The sequence below is a fragment of the Chelonia mydas genome, chromosome 6 (assembly GCF_015237465.2).
Source record: "Chelonia mydas isolate rCheMyd1 chromosome 6, rCheMyd1.pri.v2, whole genome shotgun sequence".
In the NCBI taxonomy this organism is placed as follows: domain Eukaryota; kingdom Metazoa; phylum Chordata; order Testudines; family Cheloniidae; genus Chelonia; species Chelonia mydas.
The window spans coordinates 89,147,477-89,171,407 of record NC_051246.2 but is presented as its reverse complement, the minus strand read 5'-3'; the positions used below and the strand labels follow the sequence as shown (position 1 = coordinate 89,171,407).

The following is a 23,931-nucleotide window of genomic DNA, read 5'->3' as shown; positions in this document are numbered from 1 at the left end:
AGATCCACTGCATTTCCTTTATCTAAAAAATCTATTACTTTCTCAAAGAAGATCAGGTTGGTTTGGCATGATCTATCTTTTGTAAAACCATGTTGTATTTTGTCCCATTTACCATTGACCTTAGTGTCCTTAACTACTTTCTCCTTCAAAATTTTTTCCAAGACCTTGCATACTACAGATGTCAAACTAACAGCCCTGTAGTTACCCAGATCACTTTTTTCCCCTTTCTTAAAAATGGGAACTATGTTAGCAATTCTCCAGTCATACGGTACAACCCCGGAGTTTACAGATTCATTAAAAATTCTTGCTAATGGGCTTGCAATTTCATGTGCCAGTTCATTTAATATTCTTGGATGAAGAGTATCTGGGCCCCCTGATTTCGTCCCATTAAGCTGTTCGAGTTTCGCTTCTACCTCGGATATGGTAATATCTACCTCCATATCCTCATTCCCATTTGTCATACTACCATTATCCCTAAGATCCTCATTAGCGTCATTAAAGACTGAGGCAAAGTATTTGTTTAGATATTGGGCCATGCCTAGATTATCCTTAACCTCCACTCCATCCTCCGTGTTTAGCGGTCCGACTTCTTCTTTCTTTGTTTTCTTCTTATTTATATGGCTATAGAACCTTTTACTATTGGTTTTAATTCCCTTTGCAAGGTCCAACTCTACTTGACTTTTAGCCTTTCTCACTTTATCCCTACATGTTCGGACCTCAATAAAGGTAGCTTTCCTTGCTGATCCCTCCCATCTTCCACTCCCTGTATGCTTTCTGCTTTTTCTTAATCACCTCTCTGAGATGCTTGCTCATCCAGCTTGGTCTACAACTCCTGCCTTTGAATTTTTTCCCCTTTCTTGGGATGCAGGGTTCTGATAGCTTCTGCAGCTTTGACTTGAAGTAATCCCAGGCCTCCTCTGCCTTTAGATGCATAAATTCTTCAGTCCAATCCACTTCCCTACCTAATTTCCTTAATTTTTGAAAGTCAGCCCTTTTGAAATAAAAAACCCTAGTCGCAGATTTGTTTTTGTTTATCCTTCCGTTCAGTTTGAACTGAATTAGCTCATGATCACTCGAACCAAGGTTGTCCCCTACAACCATTTCTTCTATGAGGTCCTCACTACTCACCAAAACCAAATCTAAAATGGTATCCCCTCTTGTTGGTTCAGCAACTACTTGATGAAGGAATCCATCAGCTATTGCATCTAGGAAAATCTGAGCCCTATTATTATTACTAGCACTTGTCCTCCAGTCTATATCTGGGAAGTTAAAGTCTCCCATGATCATGCAGTTCCTATTAGTATTTACTTCATTAAAAGCATTAAAGAGGGCTCTATCCATATCCAAATTAGATCCCGGTGGTCTGTAGCACACCCCAAGCACTATCCCAGGGGAGGCTCTAGTAGTTTTCTTCCCCAATGTGATTTTTGCCCAGATGGACTCTGTCTTATCCATTCCAGTGCTTCTTATTTCTTTACATTCTACCTCATCATTGATATACAGTGCTACTCCACCACCTTTACCTTTATTTCTGTCTTTCCTAAACAGCACATACCCTTCAATACCTCTAGTCCAGTCATGACTACTATTCCACCATGTTTCTGTTATCCCTATAATATCTGGTTTCACTTCCTGCACCAGTAGCTCTAGTTCCTCCATTTTGTTACCTAGGCTCTTCGCATTGGTGTACAAACATCTTAATTTTTGCTGTTTGGACTCGCTCACATTCTTTACCGGATTAGGCATGGACATTCTACCGCAAGTATGACCTATTAGACTGGTATCCACACTGCCCTTCCTCCTTATGTCCATTCTCCTACCCACGGCTGTATCCTTTATTACTTTGTTTTCTTCCCTCTCAAAGATAATGGCGTGGAGACTACCTGGACATCTCCTAACCATCTCCCCCAAATTCCTAGTTTAAAGCTCTCTTAATCAGTTGTGCCAGCCTCCATCCTAGAAGTCTATTTCCTTCCCTACTCCGATGAAGTCCATCCCGAGAGAACAGTCCTCTGTCCATGAATGCCTTCCAGTGGCCATACATCCCAAAGCCCTCCTTATAGCACCACTGCCTGAGCCATCTGTTGATAGTCATAATCTTGTCACACTTTGGTGCCCTTCTCTTGGAACAGGCAGAATCCCACTGAAGATCACCTGAGCCTCGATTTCCCTAAGTGTCTTCCCCAGCCTGGCATAGTCTCCCTTGATACGTTCCAGTGAGGATCTATTGGTATCATTCGTTCCCACATGAAGGACAAGCAGTGGATTCTTTCCCGCTCCCTTTAGGATCCTCTTCAACCTCAGGTCCACATCCCATATCTTAGCACCGGTAGACAGCACACCCTTTTATTCTCTGGATCAGCTCTGGTTACAGGACTGTCTATTCTCCTCAGTAGGGAGTCCCCGATCACGTAGACCTGCCTTTTCCTGGTGATGGTGCAATTCTCTGGTCTATTCCCTGTTCCCTCTGGCTGCAAGTCCTTTCCATTCTTATTCTCCCTTGTAATCCTCTCCAACCCATCCTGTATCCTCTTGGGGCTCATATTTGGTGTTGTCTCCATTGACTCTTCCCCTTTTCCTGTAGGACTAGCTGCTCTTCTTTTCTTCCTTGCCCTTCCACCTTCAGGGATCACCTGTTGTGCCCCTTCTTCATTTTTTAACTCTGCATACCTGTTCTTGAGCTCTATTTTTCCTTCACTAGCCTGTCTTTTCCTCTGCCTGGTTATTTTAGTCACATGCTTCCACTGTCCATTTTCTTCACCCAGCAGTCTCCCCTCAGAGTTCTTCAGTCCTGCTTCCATCTGCAAGTCTGAGCTCTTCCCTTCAGCCGCCTCGTGTCTTCGCTCCATAATCTGCTCCAACCCCCTTCTAAACTCAACCAGACTTTCCACCTGCATCTCCAATCCTCGGATCTTTTCTTCCATCAGCTCTATCAGGTGGCACTTCATGCAGACAAAACTCTTTACAAGAACCCCCTCCAGGGTCACGTACATACCGCAGCTTCCACATCCAGTCATCTTCATTGTGTCTTCCACTACTTGGGTCACTACCACTGCTGCCTCTGTATCTGTCATAGCCTTCCCACCTAAATCCTGTTAGTCTGGGAAACAAACCACACCAAAACCCACCACCCACAGCAAAAACAAACCCCAAATGAGCACCGCAATACTAACTCCCACTCACAATCCCCTGCTTACAGCTCTGTTTGCTGGCTCCTGTGCCGCTGCCTGATTGGCTACCTTTATAGGACCCCTACTCAGAGAAGCCCCACCCCCTAATCAGGGCTCAGCTTCTCTCCCAGCACAAAGCCCCTACAAGCCTCTACACATACAAATAATAAAAATACAAAACCAAACACAAATACCTTCTCCTCCAACAGAACTCCCACTCAAACGCCCCTGTTTACAGCTCTGTTTGCTGGCTCCTGTGCCGCTGCAGCCCAAGTAAGATCTGAGTGAGATCCGAGTAAGAATTACAGGATTTGTCTCCAATTATTCAACCTCCCACACATCTCTACCAGATCTTCCTGTATATAGAAAATTTATTTTTCCTCATGTCAAACTACATATAAAGCTAGACTGTGGTATTTAGCCACAGCCCAGACTAGAGGGCAGTGCAGAGCTGCACTGTCCCAGAGAGATCTCTGTGATGGATTGTATTTCAGAAGCTGCAATATGTCCTGTGGGCTGGAGAGATTCAGGGGCAGCACCCTCACTGAGCCTTTCCTTTGAATGCAAAAGCTGGGATTTTTCCTGGTCCTTGCATGAGGAAGCAATCACAATGGGTCAGAAGGTGCCTTGCATCTATCCACCCCCACCATACAGCTATACAAGGGTCAGGTACAATCTGATCACATCATTATGGGATTCTGTATGATCCACACAGGGGCAAGTGCTTGAACAACAAGGAATGGTCAGACCTGCAGTATTTCATAGAGTAAATGCAATGTTTTTGCTTCTGAACACCACTAAGGGAGGACTGAGCAGTCTGTAAGACCTGTCTAGACTAGGAAAATAGGTCATATTTTAAAATGTTACCTAACAGTTTAACTACTATGTTTTTAAATACTGTGGACAACTCTATCTACACTAGTGTTTAAAAACATGGTAGTTAAAATGTGTTTGCTCAGATATTTTTAAATACAATCTATTTCCTTGTCAAAACATACCCAGTGTGTGCTGTTGGCCCAACGAGGAAAAAAATGTAAAATATCCAATGGAAAAAAAAACAGTTGTGAAAAAAGTTAGCTACAAATACTGATTAAAAATGATACTTGTAATAATCACAGTGGTGCTGCGTGGAATCCAAATCATACCAGGTTAGGCAAAATTCAGAATGGTATGCATCATTCATAGTCCCTTCCACCAAGAGGGCACAAATGCTACTGCATAGCCATAGCCTACCAAAAATAACCTTAATTTATAAGTGGCAGCAATGGCTATTAGAAATATCACAGACTTGGTCTCTTTTAATTTGTTCAAAAGATTTGAAATTAGTTTTGTCATATAAACCTTTCCACTATTTTTTTAAATTTTCTAAAAAAAATTATTTGGATCATAAAGAAAATCAAAATAAGAGCTGAAGAAAAAGAACCTGAGAGCTACCAGAAACTTGCCACTTGGCTTCAAATGAGTCCGTGAGCTTTGATTTATGTAGCTCAAGGTTTTAATGCTCTATATAGAGGTTCTCAAATGTCATTGCACTATGACCCCCTCCTGACAACAAAAATTACTACATGACCCCAGAATAGTTAATACTTTAAATAAAAAATGCTTAGAAACAGGACCGGCATTGGGGGTGGCAAGAAGGCAATTGCCCAGAGCCCCACGCCACAGGAGCCCTGTGAAGCTAAGTTACTCAGGCTTCGGCTTTGGTCCCGCACAGCAAGGCTCGGGCTTCGGCTTTCTGCCTTGGGCCCCAGCAAGTCTAATGTCGGCCCTGCCCAGGTAACCCTACTAAAACGAATTCATGACCCACTTTGGGATCGCAAACCACAATCGCTGCTCTATTATGAAAAATAAGATCATCAACTATTTCCTGTTTAATTTTAAAGGCAGTCGATATATTTCCTTAATTGTCAGTGATATGGCAGCGATGCATACAGAAAATGGAAATAGGAAGGCTAGCCCATACCCCTAGTACTGTGTGATAGATTAAATGTATTGAAATGAATCATTACTCAGCCAATTATAGAAGTGAAAATATTTCAGTATTCCGGTTTTGTAAAATCTACAGTATCTACCATAAAGGATAGAACAAACTGAAAAACAGGACACTTAGCCAGCATTATTTAAAATAGCCGGAACCTGCCAATATTAAGCAAAGGGAAATTTGTCCAGTTAATCATAACTGACAGAGTTTGATTGAAGTGTTTTTAAATGTAAATCAAAGAGCTTATAAAATGTCCATGGCTAAATTCATTCCATGGTGATGGCAAGACTAAATTAAAAAAAATTTACTGTAGATAGTGCAAAGAAAGCATCCAAGGGAAAGGTTTGATTTCTGTTCATTTTGATTTAACTCTGATGTTGCAGTTTCCACAAGGAGACTGTCAAAATCTCATGACCCATAACTGAGCCTTTCTTAGGGGTGTGGAAGGAGGAAAAGAGTAAGAAAGGACAAGGCCTTGATACCACATGATTTAACAACCCACCAGCCAAAAAACTGCTGTTACAGTAACATGAAACATGCAAAAATACCTTTGAATGCTTATTTGTACACCCCATTACCACTGTTAAATTGAGAATGTGTGTATATATGGTTAATTAGGTGCATAACCTTATTTGCATATGCAATCATTATAACTGTACACACCAATAGGGGCACAAGTATACTCACTTTTTGTAAACTCGGGCGGCGGGGGGCGGGAAAGAGGACATTACCCTTCACAAATTTGGTCTCTATTATCACAAACCCATCACTCAATATTCATCTTTTCATAGGGAAGCAAAGCAGGAGTGGGGAGACTGTAGAGGAGGAAAAACAAACAAGAAAATGGGGCACCTCCCCCCCCCAAAGTGATCAGAACTGAGTATGCCCATCCTGGGCTGAGCAAACAACCAGTAATAAAAGAGCGATTGTCACTGAGTCAAACTGAAACTTCTGAAGAGTAGAACTGGCCATAGAAAGCTATGTTACTATGATACTGGGAAGTTAATTTATTTCCTAATAGCCACAAAAATTTGTTGTTTGTAATGTCAGTCTCAGGCGTTCTCTTTACTGAAGTTACAAACTCTAGAGAAACTGTTTGACTTTGTCATCTGTCAGAAACCTAAGAATTCTACAGGCTATTGCAGAAATACTATAAATCTCTTATTTATTACTGCAGAGCTGGAGGCATGAATTGCTCTTTGACCTTCCCCCTTTCTAATAAACTAGGCTGACAGCCACTTTTACCTCTCTGGCATATATTCTTTCTTAGATTTAAGAAAAAGCTTCTCCATCAAATAAATGTCCACTAATTAAAGCTCTAATGTAGTGGAAACCAATTTAAACTATCTATACAGGGTGATGTGTTGCTGACATCAAGTATTATGCTTCTAATATTCTAGTGCTTCTGTATTGTGAAGCTCCACAGTACAAAACAAAAGGCACCATATTGGTACAGCTGAAACATAGTGGGAGAAATCTTCGCCCCACTGAAGTCCATGGGAGTTTTACCATTTACTTCAATGGAGCTTGGATTTCACCCATTAAAAACAAACAGTTGTCCTTCATGTGAACTGTATCTGCTGAAGATTACTGCAACAAAAGTCTAGCTAATATTTTATAGGTTCTACATTTAATTTCTAAATTTAACTCTTACATAAAAATCCTTTTTTCCTTGCATTGGAATAAGCAACAGTTTCACCATTTGCTTTGTCACCGTCATAAAGCTTAAGGCCAGAAGGGACCACCAGATCATCAAGTCTGACCTCCTGTATATCACAGGCCACCAGCACCACTCAGCACCCACACACTAAACCTAGCAACCCAAAATTAGACCAAAATATTACAGCCCACAGAAGCCTAAACTATTATGTGCCACAAGCAGAGAATGGGACAGACGGAGGTGCTCCAATGCCTGAGGCCTTTGCAAGGCAGAGAATTGATTAAGTGAGATATACCCCAATAATACCAGCAAGTGACCTGCACCCACATGCTGCAGAGGAAGGCAATAAACACCCAAACTCACTGCAATCTGATCCAAGAGGAAATTCCTTCTTGACCTCACATATGGTGATTTGTTAGACCCTAAGCATGTGATCAAGAACCAGCCAGCCAAGCATATAAGACAGTGAATGCTCAGTGCCATCTCAGAGCACTGGCCCACCCAGTCTGGTATCCCATTCCAGTCATGGCTATCTCTGACACTTCAGAAGCAGCAGACCAAAAAAACCCAACAACCCAGAATACATTGGGGAAAGTGGTGGAATCCCTTCCTGACCCCTACAGGTGAGTATCTGAAGTCCCAAAGCATGAACTTTTAGGAACATAAGACATAAAGCGGAAGGGACCGTAGGGCTGCCAAACCCTGCCCTCCACCATCAGGAGCAGATCAGCATAGCACGCAACAGCTGTCAGAAATGGAGCTTTGAAAGGGGAGAAGTGCATGCATTCAGGGCAGCCAGCCAAGTTCAAAACAATGAGCAGTGGCCACTTGAGGGATTATGGGACACTTCTGGAGGCCAATTACAGCACTGAAAGCAATTGATGTGTTTACACTGGCAATGCAGCACAAAAGCATCTGCGCTGTAAGCCTTACTACTCTCGTCGAGGTGGTTCTTTTGCAATGCTGCAACTGAGGGGTTTCTGTGCACTAAGTGGCTTGGCAGTGTGTACACCTCAGGAGTTACACCGCAGAAAGCTGTTTTACTGCAAAGAAACTTGCCAGTGTAGACAATGCCTACTTTGCTGAATAGAGATGGACTTAAGCATATGCTTAAGTACTTTTGTGGACTGTGGCCTTAGCTATGATCTTTTCCACTTCTCCACCCCAATGAAAGTTTATTTTACAAAAACATTTTTCAAAAGCAGAATATCATGAAGTGAGAATTTTAGCAGTGGAACCTATTGTCACAACTGCAGAAAGTTAGAGAAGACAGCTATAAAACCAGTTTGCATCATTGTGCCATATTAGCTAAACACCGATTGCTTGGGCAAGGGAAAAAACAAATAAAAAATCTTTATGCAGAAATAAGGGGGTGAATAGCATTGTGTGAAATATTCAAAAAAGGGAATGCTTCAGGCAAAGTAATTTTGACGTTTTTACTCTGGTCTCAGCAATGAAAAATCTACTGGGAGTTGTCAGGAAGTGAAAATAGAACTGAGAGACCCATTAAATAATCAATTCACATTATGTCAAATTATATTTTTTCTTATTATGAATGTGAATGTAAATTATTTCCTTGCCATTGAGTGATTTATTTTACATAGAGAAGACAATGTAATGATAATCATGAACTAGCATTTTATTATCAGCTTCACAGTGAAGACTCCTTTCCGAATTCATATTTCAGGAGGAAGATGGATATTATTTTAAGGCTAAGGGGGACTTTTTAAAGACACAAATGGCAGGTAGGTGTCTAACTCCCATAGACGTTCAATGAGAGTCAGGTGCCTAACTGCGATTTGTGTCATTGAAAATTTCCCCCTATCTTGAGAAATTGTAGCAAGTTTTCTGTTCTCAGCGAATGCTAGGTTCTTTTCCCACCCACCTCAAAGTAATATCCGAGCACATAGCTGTATAGAACACAGCGGTACGTTACAACTAGATATGGACCAAACTTGTTAACTTCAATGTATGAGGTTGGGGGTTGACATATTTTTATTTCTGTTCATGTGGAGTTATACCCTAAGTTTCAAATCTGAATGAACATGATCAAAGCAACATTCTAAATCTCATTCTTAAGGCTCATACCCCACGACTGTGATCTATTATTTAATTCACTTTGAAGAAAAGTACAAAATACATGCTGAGTGTTCATGTCAATTTTTTATTTTATGTTCTTAAATCCTTTTTCTTAATCTGCTTTTCAATGACATCAACCTTTTCCAACGTGGGATGTGGGTAAGTGGACAAATTATCTGTGTTTCAGATTTCAATTTGGAATAATTAGGACACATTTATACCTTAGCCAATGATCCCCATCCTCCATTCAGATGGGGGGAATGTTTGAGCCAATTGGCAGGGGACAGACAAACTCCAGGTCCTAGGAAGAGGAGGAAGGGAGGGGCTGGCTTGGCTGCTCTGGAACTTTTCCCCACACCCTCCCTGCCCATAATGCACATGGACACTACTTGTGTAGAGATTGGGGAGGGCAGGGAAGGACAGATTTCTCTGCTTCCTCCTGCCACCCATTTTCTGGACTGTAGGAGGACGGGATAGCTGACTAGCACTCATACAGCATCATCCTCACTGGCATGCAGCAGCCATCCTATTGCTGTTACTGCTTTGCTCCCCCACCCTTTAACTGAGGGAAGTACAATTCAAACTATATACAAAACTGCAATGGGTCTGACTAGATCACCAGCAGCATCCTGGAGGCCTGATTTAGGTTAGTTTAGAGAAAGAACAGTAATTTACACATTGTAAATTTAACAAGTAGAGTTTGTAAATTTTGTTGCAATTTATAGCTGGTGTCCAGTGTAGGTAAGAAGCTCAAAGGGGCCAGCTCTCAGGGGCAAATGTGTAAGAGGCCCAAGAGATGGCAGATGGACCATGTTAACCTAAGGTAGAAGGAAGACCTGAAGTCAACAAAGACTCAGGTATACCTTGTGTGTACGCTCATTCCCTCTCACTGGGAGAGGGAGAGAGGAATCAGAGGTAGGCTGAATCCTAAGGGTTGGATGAAAGGGGGCCAAACCTAAATATTGGTTATTTTGCCATTTAACGTCACATTGGACCCAAGTAAATAAAGATGAGGCCTTCCCCAATGATATTTATTCCTTTGTCTGTGTTTCGTTCTCCAACAGCCATTTGGTGCCAATCAATAAAGAAAATCTAACATTCGCTTTGTGAAATTACGTCTTTAATGTTAGCATTCTGTTCTTAAATAGCTCTGGGTTTTTTGCACAATTTTTGCACTGAATCAAGCAATTAAATTATTCAGGAAGATAACATATGTGCAGAAGAAAATGAAGATGGATTATTATAGTATTACAGTATTAACAGTTTTTTCTTGTATACAAAACTAACCTTTTGTGCCAAGTCTAGTGCTAACATAATACATTCTTCTAAATAGTATTTGAGATATAATTAAACAAATATCTCTTAATTAAATAAGGCAAATCTCTGTAAATACACCCAACTTGTTACCATGTTTTGCAGGAACCGGAATCTTTTCACATTGCATCGATCATTTCTTGAATGCTGATTGCTTGCTTGTAATCAGCAATGGCTTCTTCACTGAATCCCATTTTACCACGAACATCAGCTCTAAGTTTATACATCAAAGCATCATTAGGTTGAATTGACAATGCTGTAAAAATGAAAAATAAATGTTAAGGCATTTTTAAATTTCAAAAGATTGTTATGATTGTTATAAAAAACAGCACATGCTAAAGCCCATCTGAAAGTTGAGACAAAGTAGAGAGCATGAGGGTTTTGATCTAAATAGGAAATACATATGTCCAATTCATATTTTTATAGCAGGAGCTAAGTAATTTTGTTAAGATATTTACATTCTTACTGTCTCCCTTTGACTCTCCTTTTTCTCCTCTTGATGTTAGATATCATCATGGCATGTTTATAAATCTGACTCTAGCAACTGCTGAAGCATCAGAAGCCACATTCTCCCTCCCAAATCAGGTTCAAACACCAAAACAAATATCAAACAATAGGAAACCATTATCAATCTATTCCTTGGTGTCAGCAATGCACATTGTCTCAGAGTCAGATTTCCTATTGTTCAAAGGTATTTAAATAACTTACTATTGGCAAGTGTTTAATCTGTTGTTTAAAGAGTCTAGGTCCCAGCAAACTCCCTGTTTTACAGTAATCAATTCCCTAGACAAGATTTCATAATTATTCTATTCTGACATCATGAAAATCTACTTTTAATGGAAAAATTCATAGTGAAAATAAGGAATTTTATACATCTTTACCCAAATCATATTTTCATATAATTTAGACAAACTTATATTGTAAGCGTATACCGGTTAACTTCTCAGTAAGACGTGATCATATTTATTGTTGGTGGAAAAATTATTGCACTTGCAATCAACTATTAATTGGTTCAAAGTACAGACAGTAGTATAACAGTGGTACTCTAGTTTGTATAGGGCTTTGACTCAAGGACTTTGCTATCAAAATCCAATGAAGTAACTTCATCTTAGGAACATTCAAACAGCCTGACCATGGATTTGGTAGCTGAGATGGAAAGACAGGAATTGAATCTGGGGTGGTTGAAGATGGGTGGCAAACAGGGATGCACTTGGCTGGTTTGCACACACAAATGTGGTATTTGTGAAACTTAGCTCTATGTATACATTATAAAATTAATTTTAAAAAAATCTTTATCTGTAATTGGCTAAAGCGGTAGTGACTGAGTAGGTAATGAACTCAGATGCCCTCAGGGTTTGTGAGGGTAGCATGAATGCACATCTTTCTGCTACAACTTTCTTTGAAAATCTGGCTCAGAGTTCAGCTGCTATGGTACATATTACATATGACACATTTACTTCTAATCAGTAATTGGAAATAAACAGATAATTGAATTTTTTGGTTTTCATGGCTGAACTGAACCCTTCTCCCCCTCTCAAAAAAATCATTGTGGGTGAACCCATAATAGATTTTTTTTTAAACCAAAACCACCATCTCCCCCATCCAAAAAAAAGTAAAAAATAAAAAAAAATTACTAACTCCTCCCCCTCGCTACACACACAGTCAAATTCAACTCAAATTCACAAATAGTTTCTGTTGACCCAAAACTGCATTTTTTGGCAAATAAAATTATTTGTCCAGAAAAAAAAATTTGCCCAGCTCTCTAGTTAATTTTCATTAGAAAAACAATAATAATTTTTAGCTGGCATTTTCATTACAACTCCCTTTTCAATCTCATAGCCTCTCCTATATAAGTTAAGAACTTAAATAAATATATTAAATACATACATGGAAATAGTTGCTAATACTTTCTGAACTATGAAATAGAGCCAAAATAATTTGTTGTTCTTATTATAACTGAAATTATGTCAGGTACTGAACAAAAAGTACCTGTTGAAATATCCTTCTCAGCTAGCTCATATTGCTTTAATGTTCTATAGAGGTTTGCCCTGTTAAAGTACACTGCTGCAGAGAAAGGGCAGAGACAAACTGCCTTCTCAAAATCTTCTTTTGCTTCTTCGATATTTTGTAATAATGTATTTGTAATAGCTCGATTCAGGACTGCAGATTCATTCCGTGGGTCAAGCTGTAATGCCTTGGAATAGTATGAATTGGCCTGTGAAATATATAAAATGAAGATATTATGCACCATGTAAACTTCTGAAATGCTGTATATATTTTTATATTGTATTAATAATCAAGGTAGCAGAAATCCACAGGATTTATGCAAGAATGACAAGATTTTTGCAAGGATCTTTGAGAAGAAGAATTCAGCCACTCTTTCGCAACAGAATGATTTATTATTATTTATTAGTAGTACTATGGTAACACCCAGAGGCTTCAATCAGGATTGGGTTCCCACTTAGGGTTGCTACCTTTCTAATGGCTGGTAACTGGACTCCCCAAATCCCCACCCCGCCTCTTCCCCCAAGGCCCTGCCCCACCTCTTCCCCCAAGGCCCTGGCTCTGCTCCATCTCTTCCCCCAAGGCCCCACACACTTCACCACCTCTTCCCCCAAGTACCCACCACTGCTCTGCCTTTTTCACCCCAGATTTTAAAAAAATGGACATTGGGGTTTGTTAAATGGCATCCGGGACACACAAGCCAAAACCCAAACTGTCCAGGTGAAAACCAGACAGGTGGCAACCCTATTCCCACTATGTTAGAGGCTGTACAGAGAGTATGAAATGGTCCTTGCCTCCAAAGAGCTTACTAGGAAAATGCAAGGGGAACTTCGGTGTTTGATTACCTCAGGCCCTCCCCAGGGCACTTCTGCAGAAGGGACTGGGGATTCAGGACTCTGAGGGTATTACAACAGAGAGAAAACCTGGCTTAGTAGTTAAAGAATAGGCCTGTGAGACAGGAGATTTGGGTTCTACTCCTCACTCTGTCACTGAATTACTGTGTAAACTAGGACAATTACTTCACTTCTCTTTGCCTTAGTCTCCAGGGCAAAAATTTCAGAAGCACCTGGCTGATTCAGTAGCCTAAGTCACACTGAAAGTCGGGGAGATTTAGATTTCTAAATTACTTAGGAATTTTTGAAGGTTTTGGCCCCCATCTGTAAAATCACCTGTTATGAGTCTTTATTCATAAATATTTGTAAAGCATTTTGAGATCGTCAGATAAAACGGACAGTAGTAGAACATAGTAGTATTATGTATTACTCATTTCTATATATTAATTCATACCCTATCAGAGTACAGCTAAATGATTACATTAATTGTAAAAAGATTCAAGTAAAAGCTTACATTTATACACTAATTTGTATCAATAACATTATTGCTTAGTCAAGGAAAAGTGTTCTAAGAATGGTATGAAAATAGAACATAAGACCTACCTGTGAAAATTGCCTGTGATGAAAGTAGATATTTGCTGCATTGAAATAGGCTAAAGCATAGCCAGGGTTGATGGAAATTGCTTGCTGATAATCTTTCATAGCACAGTTTAAGTGACCCATAAACTGGTTAATGACTCCCCGGTTTGTAAGCAGCTGAGCATTGGTAGTGAGCTGAAATGTAATATATGCACTCTTATTTGAATAAAGTCCACATTTCTACATTAATAACAAGACTCTTTCTTTAAAGGAAATGTATAAAAATAGAAAGTACCTCCTAATCTAAACCTACAATTATTCATACACAGTTCTTCAAATTTATGTGCATTATTCAGTGGCCTAATAATAGCAGGTTCATATTTATAAATCAACTGAAAACCAAACATTTACCTTTAGTGCTGCATTTGTATCTTGAAATGCAGCAAAAGTATCACCCATCTGAAGACAGACCACAGCTCGTCCGTCATAGGCAATATGGCATTTTGGATCAATGTCAATGGCAACTGTAAATTGATTCCAAGCTTTCTGAAACTTTCCAAAGGCCTATAATGAGTTTTAACATATGAATATTATTAAACGTACCACATACCAATGGACATATTTTCAAAAATTATATGCATGTGGGAAAATTGCACATGCCCCCATGTTGCCACATTCAGTTATTTAATTTTGTGCACAAATTGGGAAAAGATGCATGCAGATAACTAGTTAGATATCCACACACCCACTGCATGGGCAGTTACTTGATTTACATGCTACCTTTGCAGGAACTGTACACGTAATTGCTCTTGTACCTCGGCTTCTGGCCTCAAGTTTTAAATGTCTGGCCCTATATGATAATGTAATGAAGTGAAGGCTCATCTCTATGCACCTGCCTTCCCACAATAACATCAAAATGTCTTGGTGTGACCCTCTCTCCCTGGAGATATTAAAACAACAACAATAATCATCCTTGGGTTACACACTATCCAAAACTAAATAAGTAAGACCTAGTGAGAGCCACTCACTAAATACGACAGAATAAAAATGAGAAACACCAGCATAATTGTTCAAAACAGTATATGAAGAAAGCACAGAAATTCTGTTAGACAGAAACAATATCTCATTTTCATTTACTTGTGAATATGAGCCTATAACCTTAAAATTGGGACAGCTATGTTTTATTGTCACGTAGCCAAATTTGAGGTCTTAGCTGCCCATGGACAAGTGATCTGATATTTTATCCCCAGACTGGAAGTAGGCCCAGCCCCACTGGTTGTGGAGGAGTAAGAGTTGCTAGACAAAAAGGGGGATGGAAATATGCATGGGGCAGGATAAGCTGTTGAGTGAGGGAGAATAGAAAGATGTGAGGGAAATAAATGGCTAGACCCCACTTCTTCAAGTTCTGATGACTGATTCACGGATTCACTAATATTCTACCTTGGAAGACCTGGATTTGAATTTTGACCAAGTACAAATAAGTTTGGTAATCTTATCTGATTCCCCAAGAAACAGTCACACAATTTGGATTCATTCAGCAGAACCAGCACTCTGTTGTTGAAAGAGACTTCCTTGTATGACTGAAAATAATGGCAGGAAGGCTCCTTGTTAAGACTGATGATAACACTCAGCACTTAGATAGTACTTTATAAAGGACAGTGAAAACATTAATTAATTAGAAATATAACATATTGGCAGAGCTGTGTGAGGAAATTTGCACATGGCCTATCCAAGTAAGCCTGATGCAGGCTGATAAAATTAGTCCCTCATTTACACAGGCACAAAATTAACTCACAACTTTGTTGGAAAGAGTTTTGTCAGACAAATGGGTATAACAACAAAGCACAGTAACAATGTTGTAAAATCATGGGAATTAGAGAGGAGGAAAACACATGATATGTCATTTCATACATGACTTTGCTAATGCAGGATTGTTCTTTTTGGGGTATAGCTAAGTGGTTTTCAGATTTCATTATATATAAGCTCTTTTTGAAGGGGCTTAATACAAATGTTAACATTTTGTTTTGGATTGACTTAACATACAAGATTTTTCCTTTTACATAAGATTCACCAAAAATATCTAAGTCACTTTTTATGTAGCGGCCAAATCTCTAGTGTTATTGATTACAATACCATACATGGTATCTGGGCATGATTACCAATACCACTCTATTTCTCTCTGGGCTGACTAAGGAGATCAAGTCTCTTGGTACTCAAGAGTAAATCCACCAATCAAGTAAGATGCAGCACAGACAAATGTCAAAGGGAATTGCAGCCTATCCCTTTAGTTGAAAAGAAAAGTTAAAGTGAGTAGGGGGAAAATAGAGAATAACAAAGGATACATTAAGGATACAAGTTATTTTATCTGGCTGAACAGTGTTTAACTAGTTTGCAGTATTACTATGTATGGAGCATGGACTAAACAATTTTATATATGAAAAATAATGCTCCTCTCTTTGTCACACGATATTACAGACTATGATCTTTGGTGTATTACCTGCAAATTGTATCCTAAGCAAATTCTGGCTTTCACATACTTTGGGTTAAGATGCAGTGCTTTCAGGAAGTCTTTCTGTGCTAGGGTATTGCCAGCTTCATTACCATATTCCATGTATGAATTTCCTCTTGCAACATAGGCATCCAGAGAAAAGGGATCTAGTTTAAGCACTTGGGTAAATGAATTGACAGCTTCTTCCAACTGCTCAAGTCTAAAAATAAATATACACTTGATGGTCAGTGTTTTATTTTTTATTTTTTTTTAAATCAGCCATTTTAATGAAAGGTGCCAGATTTACAACTCTAGAGACTTAGGTTCTCATTTCATCCACTAAACAGATAGCACTGGCAGCGCACACTTCCCCAACCAGGGACAATGGTTAAAGAAATATGACTGTGATTAATTCTCCATGCACAGTCCTTTTCTTGATCATTACAGACTCTCTTCACTCCTCCAAGATTCACTCTCACCAATTCCTTTCTTCATCTTTCTCCCAATCTCAACTCTGCCCCTTCTTCTTCATGCCAGCCTGTAAAATTTGGAACTGACTCCCTCTTTTTAGTCCTGATCCAATGCCCATTAAGACTCCCACTTATTTTGTTCCTCAGACTACCTTTTCTCCTTCAAATACACTTTATGCAAAGACTTTCAGCTATAACATCTGCCCCACCTCAACAAATACAATTTCCCAGTGCATTAAAAATATCTGAACTATTTGATCTATTTCTAAACTATACAGTAAACTCTTTGGGGTAAGGGCTGTGTCTTGTTATATGACTGCACAGCTCTGGGTGTGCACAAAGCTCTCAAATAATAAAAAGAGAGGAAGGATAGTATTGCATTTAAGGCACTGGGACTTGAGAACTGGGTTCAGTTCCTGGCTGTGACACGCATTTTTGTGCAATTGTCCTGGGCTGAGATCCACCAAAATGCTTGTTATGAACATATACATCCAAAAGCACAGAATTTGATCTTCAGCATTCAATAATAAAATCTTCAAGCATGCTTTCCTATTTAGTTAAGAACAGTAATGTTTATGATTGAAACATCTGATTTATTGTGCTTAGACGAGGACCTTTACTCAGTGCACAGAGCCACATGTATAGACCCTTAGAGATTTTTCCTTTTCTATGATTTGTTAAAGTCACTTTATAATCATGTGTATAACAAGCCTACTGCTTTGCCAAATCTGGCACCAGTCATACCATAGGCAACATGTGGGGGGGGACATGTGGGATCAAGTGCCCCCCCAGATTTCTGCTTGGCCTGCCAAGGGGGAGGAAGAGGGGCTCCGTTCTCCTGCTGCACCTACCCCCAGTACACTCAGCCTCTGACCCTGGCAACCGGGCCTGGGCGGAGAGTGGAAGGGGTGGGACCAGCCACTTTTCATGCCGGCAACTCCAGATCACTGCTCTGTGCAGTATGGCGGCTGCCTGAGAAAGAGCCTGGCTGGGGAAGTGGCCCCACCCCCTCTGCTCCCCACCTGGGCCCAGCTGCCAGGGACAGGGGACAAGCGAGTCAGAAACATGCTGGGGGGTGGGGAGGCACCAGCTTGCTCAGCCTCTGTCCCCGGCAGCTGGGCCTTGGTGGGGCGGGCTGCCATCCCAGCCAGGCTCTTGCTCAGGAAGCTGCTGCGCTGCACAGAGTCAGCGACTCAGAGTAGCCAGCTTCAGCTGCGTGAGAAGTGGCTCCATCCTGCTCTCCAGGGCCGGCTGCCAGAGAGAGCGGCTGAATGTGCTGGGGGGAGATGGAAGGGGAGGGAGGCGCAGTGGGAAAAGGACAGAGCTCTTCCCTTCCCTGCCCCCTGCAGGAAACTCTGGTGGGGCAGGAAGAGCACGGCAGCCCCAGGCTGGGCACAGGACGGGGGGTCACTGGGCAGAAGAGACACGTGGGGCAGTCACGTGTCCTCCCCTTTCGATTGTGTCCCCCCAGTATTATCTAGAGGCACGAGTTTTCTATGAGTCACATATGCTGCCTAAGAGATGTTGTCTCCTAGCAACCACAAGAAAATTACCAGAAACTACTACCGCCTACTTCAAAGTCATGATTCCCAAAGTTCCAAGAACAAAAAAAGTAAAGGGGAAAATAAATACAAACCAAACAGGAAAACTTTTCATTGTATGATTACAAAAGATGTTTCAACGATTATACTGTCCTCACCCTTAACTCTTGTCCACTCTATGGAATATTTCCTTAAAATTCATTCTGCAGTGTTGCCACTAGACTTTCAGCTCCACTGGTGCCATCAATAGTGGGAGCATTGGTATAGACAAAGCTCTGGTGTCAGGTAACGTTTCAAAGCCCCATGTTGCACAGACCTGCGCTGGGCAGGATTAGACAACACAATACTTAAAACACTGGTAGCCACCTGGAGCCCTGGCTACATTAGGCCTCCCCTTGTTGCTAAGCCAGAGCTGAAACAGTGTAAGCAACCAGGGAAAATTTGAGGCCAAAAAAGCAAAGTGCAGACACCCCTTGAGGCAATTCAAATTTATTAATATTAGTAACTTTAAAGCAAGCTTTTGGAGCTGTTGCTCAAAACCAGCATTTGATGTCTTGTGTGTTTCTTATTAGTATGGATGATGTGATGGGTTTGGAGCTCCCCTGTGATAATTTATAAATACTGTATGTTGGCCTGGTTATTGGGTGTTTTGTAGTCATAGAGTTTAAGGCCAGAAGGGACCACCATATCATCTAGTCTGACCTCCTGTATAACACAGGCCACCAACACCACCTGCACACTAAATCCAGCAACCAAAATTAGACTAAAGTATTATAGTATACAGTAGACTAGACCAGTGGTTTTCAAACTTTTTTGCTGGCAACCCAGCCTGAATTTGTTCATGGCCAATTTACACCCATTTTCTTGTGGCAACATTGTCTTTTGTCTTAAATAGCTCTTCTCCCACCCTGGTATTCTCCCACCCTGGTATTCCTTCCTCCCCTCGCCCCACCACCGTTGTATTTATAGAGATAAATCATATCCCATCTCAGACTTCTTTTTGCTAGACTAAACAAGAAATCTCTTCCAGTCTCCACTCGTAAGATAGGTCCTCCATTCCCCTGATCATTCCAGTAGCTCTTCTCTGAACCTGTTCCATTTTGAATTCATCTTTTTTGAACATGGGTTTTCTGTATGACTATATTGTTTTAATACAATGGGAGTCTGTCTGGAAAAACATGCAGGAAAGAAAAGAATGGCTCAAGATGCCACCTCTTGGCAAATATACATGAGTTGTTAAGGGGCAATGACAAAACTATTAGTGCCTCGATGATTCTGCCCGTCTCCAGCAAACCTACAAAGCTGGTTTTGATCACGACAGGAAAAGGCCTGCAAACAAAGAAGAACAAAAGAACAACAGCAGGGATAAAAAGAGTCACTCTCTCAAGAAAAAGGCACTAGTTATTCAGGGAAGAAGAAGGAGGGGAACCAGACCTATTCAAAAGATCCCACTGAAAAAGACAGGCCTGCCTAGGTTACCAATAGGGATGATAAGTCTTTAGATAAGACAGACATGTGTGTAGAGTATTTGTTATTTTAAAAAAAAATCTTTAAAAGCTTTGTTGCCACTGCACAAAAACCAATAAGGTTGTTTGGTCACAGATTCCAGAAAGGAAGAATTGCATAAGCCTGAAATGTGTAGGACCTGCTGGGTAAGCACCGTAAACAAACAGGATACTGTAGTCCAGGGTCTGGACTAAGGGTGGAAGAACTGCTGAATTCCACCCCAAGACAGGTAAAGGCAGGAGGCCTGACATCTGAGGAGGTGCACTCATAGAGACCAGAAAAGAGACAGAGGTGCAGCTAGCCCTTTAACAATGACAGATAAAAACAAAACATTTACCCTATCTGCAAATGACAAAAATGTGTACTCATATGGTGACATAAATAAATGTATTTTAAAGGGATCAAATCTGCAAACAATCTGTGCATGGAACTCTAATTTATGTCAAAAGCTCTTTTATGTATGGAGGTCAAAATTGTGCCAAAGTGTGTAGTCATTTTACCAGGGAGACACTGAAAGATATACTAGATGTCCATCTTCTACCTGAAGCATAGACTGAATTCTTTAGTACACAGAAACAGCTCTAACAGATATGGCTAAAATGCAACTACAAGGATTCAGGACAAGGATTTTGTTATAAATCTAAATAATTTTTTAAAAGAAAAAACTGTATTAAAACCATAGTGCCAATCTCTGAGTTGGCCCTTTTAGCACTCACGTAAGCTCAAGGGAGAGGGACTCCCTGATTCTGGAGTTACAGGACCAGCATCAAGATGCAATTTAGAACAGCTTCTAATTTGCGTTAGCTGATAATGGGCTCTGAGAAGCTCTTTTAGAAGCTGAGGATCTCTTAGTCATAGGAACACCCCAGTCACACCCACTGCACCTGGGTACACCAGAAAACACAGTGCCACTGTGTCAGCTCTATGCCCCCCCAGAACTCCCCTGATACAAGGAGAATCAAGGAGCCAGTTATATCACCAGAGCAACACAAATCAGCCATAGCCAGGCAAGACTCATGATGATAGATCTTAAATACGCCCACCCGAAGAGTGCCTAAGCAGCACTTATATAATACAGTGATACGTGCTAGAGAAAACCCTAGAATACAATAGATAAGAGTAAATTAATAGATAGTTCATCAACCAACATCATACTATAACCTACCCTTTCCACATTAAAAAGTAGAGACTTCCCATTCTTACTATTATCACTATGATAAAATAGAATAACTTAAGTGTATACTCTAATGCCTCTAAATTATATACTTTAAAAATGATTAATAGGTTTACTTGAAGTTTTCAGAATATATCTCTGCTAGCTGAGACTAAACATGCAAAATTTCAAGTTAAAAAGTCAGAGGTGATTTTGTAAAAAGGAAGGCACATAGACTTAAAATGGAAATTGTGTCACTACTAAAATTATGGAGACACTAACATGGTGCCATAATTACAGGCATTACTGGCTCTGTTCTACCTCCTCACCACCTTTCATTCTATTTCATCCCTCTTGGTTCTCTTAGCTTTACTTTTTCTCTCGTACCTTTTCCCCACCTCTGCTTCTATAAACATCTTATTGCTAGGTAATGAATGATCCCATGTGAGACTGGGACATCAATGGCAAATCTGACAAATACCTACTCATCTCTCTTTTTTCTTTCCCTTCTTCCTCTTCTCTTATCCAGTCCTCACTCGGACAGTTATTAAAAGATACATTGGAACATCATCCAGCTCCCCCTCTATTTCTCTTCTCCTACCCTATGCCATACCGAACCACATATCATACCTGTGGTAGCAGATTCCAATAGCTTGATAGATCTCACTATTACTTGGATTACACAATGAAGCCTCTTTAAAGTCCTGAAAAAAAAGATACTCAATTATATATATATGTTTGTATTGTTTTGCTTCAATAACATGGCCTTAGCAAATCAAATTTATATCAACAAGGGGATGAAACCTAAACAAGAACACAGTATGTTTTCAGTAGAATTGGAGAGTTAATGCACTAACTGTTTTCCATTCCATAATTAATGCTCAGGTTCCTGGGGGAACATAGTTTTTCTAGTCAGACAATATATTTGACATCCAGGTATTTCCTACAGAGCTGGATGCAATATTACTTCCAGTATTTTTTTTATAGAAACACCTATATAATTGCAATTACACATACATATATAGGGTATATTATTTTCTGATACACAATCTCGTTAAAAAATTCAGTAATAAAAAAATTTTAATAATAAAAACATTTTTTCATTCGCTTCTGCTACAGTATTTATAAACAAGTAAACTCAAGTAGTTTAAAAATAAATGATAGGATTGAACTGAGTGATTCTTTGGTTAGAGTTTCCTGTTCATAATATTCCAGTTAAAGATGTGTCAATATTTCCATTATAAATCACTAGTTTAGGGATTTCTAACTCTTCTTTTAACTAAAATTTGGAATACCTTCTCTGTGTGCTTTTGATATATAAGATTTAAAAGGAAAACACTGTTTGGATGTTTCTGATATGGAGAAAACACCTTTTAACGTTATAATAAGGAAGTAGATTAAGTCCTTGCAAGGGAAAGTAGGCTTTATACAGTCTACAGCACCTCCCATCAACATAAAATTTCAGGAACAGTTTGGCTTTGAAACAGCACTTGTACTGATGAACTCAATGGAAAAATAGTTTAGACTGGGGTGGCCAGCCTGAGCCTGAGAAGGAGCCAGAATTTACCAATGTATACTGCCAAAGAGCCACAGTAATATGTCAGCATTCCCCCCATCAGTTCCTCCCCGCCCTGCTCCCAGCGCTTCCTTCCCACTGGCAGCCCCGCCAATCAGCTCCTCCCCCTCCCTCCCCACACCTCCTGATCAGCTGTTTCATGGCATGCAGGGGGAGGGGGAGGAGCGAGGGCACTACAGGCTCAGGGGAGGGGGCAGGAAGGGGTGGGAAGGGGGCAGGGCCTGTGGCAGAGCCAGGGGTTGAGCAGGGAGCACCCCCTGGGCCATTGGAAAGTTGGCACCTGTAGCTCCAGCCCCAGAGTCAGTGCCTATACAAGAAGCCGCATATTAACTTCTGAAGAGCCACATGTGGCTCCGGAGCCACAGGTTCGCCACCCCTGGTTTAGAGGGTATTTTCTAGCTCTTCAAATGGAAAAAATAAATATCTCACTATCTATAGAGATTTCGTATTCAAGAGACTATCATCACATTGTTCTGACATTGTAATGAGATATACACATATGTACAGAAATGTGCTACTATGTTAGTACAAACCTCTCTTTTGTAGTGACAATTTTATTTTACTTGTGTAACTAAAATATTGTAAAATAAAGGCCCACTCTAAACAGGGCTGGACATTCTGGCCCAAACTACCAAAGCACTTAAACGTGTTTAGCTGTAAGCACACAAATAGTTCTAATGAAGTCAATGGCACTGCTCACATTGCTAATTTTGCGCACATGCTTAACTGCATTGCTGGATCACCACACTTACCTTCACAGATCCAGTAACCACTCCAATGTGTGTAGTTATGACATTCTGAGTACCTTTCCCAGACCTGAAGAAAAGATTTGTGTAGCTCGAAAGCTTCTCTCTTTCACTTTCACCAACAGAAGTTGCTCCAACAAAAGATATTACCTCATCCACCTCGTCTCTCTTGTTAGATCATGGCAGAAAACATCTTCCAGGATTGAGCTCTAAAAGACTACTTCCTGACACAACAGGCATAGTACATGTGGGTTCTCTGAAAGCTCCCCCCAGCAGCACACTAACAAAACTGATTTGTACACCAGATTCTCTAAATTACATGTAGGAAAAACATAACCTTGTGAAAATATTTAGCTACACAGGATGCATTAGGATTTTGAGTCTCTAATGTTCAACTCTCATTTTGTAAATCACTCTTCTCTAAAATTCATTCAGGAATTAACACTTTTTCCTGATCATGTTGCTTCTACCGCTTTACTATGAGTCCCTATTCTCCTTTCAGGAGCCCCTACACATCAAAATATATACCATCCGAGTCTCTCCGTTGAGCCTCTTTGATGAATTACATTTAATAGCATAAGACAGAGACCTATACAATAATTGTTCTGTTTCAGCTATTTCTATGCACGGTCTACGAAGTGTGAAGGACTTTTTCCTGTGCATTTCTAGTGGGACATTTCTGGGTCATCACAAAGATATCCATCTTCATTCTTGCATCTACATAGGATATCTATCTTTGAAACAAATAAACTACCCAATTTTGTAGAGTGCCCATGCTGAAATCATTCCTGTCACATGAACAAAAAATTCAAAGCCTAAAGTTATCCATCC

At 40.2% G+C, this 23,931-nt stretch overlaps 1 protein-coding gene across 7 annotated transcripts in view; it reads right to left on the bottom strand.

Moving 5' to 3' along the window:
- Nucleotides 1-10,008: 10,008 nt before the first annotated feature.
- TTC6 (tetratricopeptide repeat domain 6) overlaps nucleotides 10,009-23,931 on the bottom strand; it is a 127,022-nt gene continuing 113,099 nt past the window's right edge. For 5 of the 7 annotated variants that reach the window (XM_043549409.1, XM_043549406.1, XM_043549408.1 and 2 more), the window contains 6 exons: nucleotides 21,409-21,482; nucleotides 16,118-16,328; nucleotides 14,032-14,184; nucleotides 13,645-13,815; nucleotides 12,194-12,419; nucleotides 10,009-10,460 (listed from right to left, as the gene is read on the bottom strand). In XM_043549409.1, coding sequence (XP_043405344.1) covers nucleotides 10,324-10,460; nucleotides 12,194-12,419; nucleotides 13,645-13,815; nucleotides 14,032-14,184; nucleotides 16,118-16,328; nucleotides 21,409-21,482 — 972 coding nt within the window. In that variant the 3' untranslated portion in view covers nucleotides 10,009-10,323. Of the gene's footprint in view, nucleotides 10,461-12,193; nucleotides 12,420-13,644; nucleotides 13,816-14,031; nucleotides 14,185-16,117; nucleotides 16,329-21,408; nucleotides 21,483-23,931 lie in introns of those variants that run through there. The other 2 variants (XM_043549411.1, XM_043549412.1) reach the window with 2 other exon arrangements.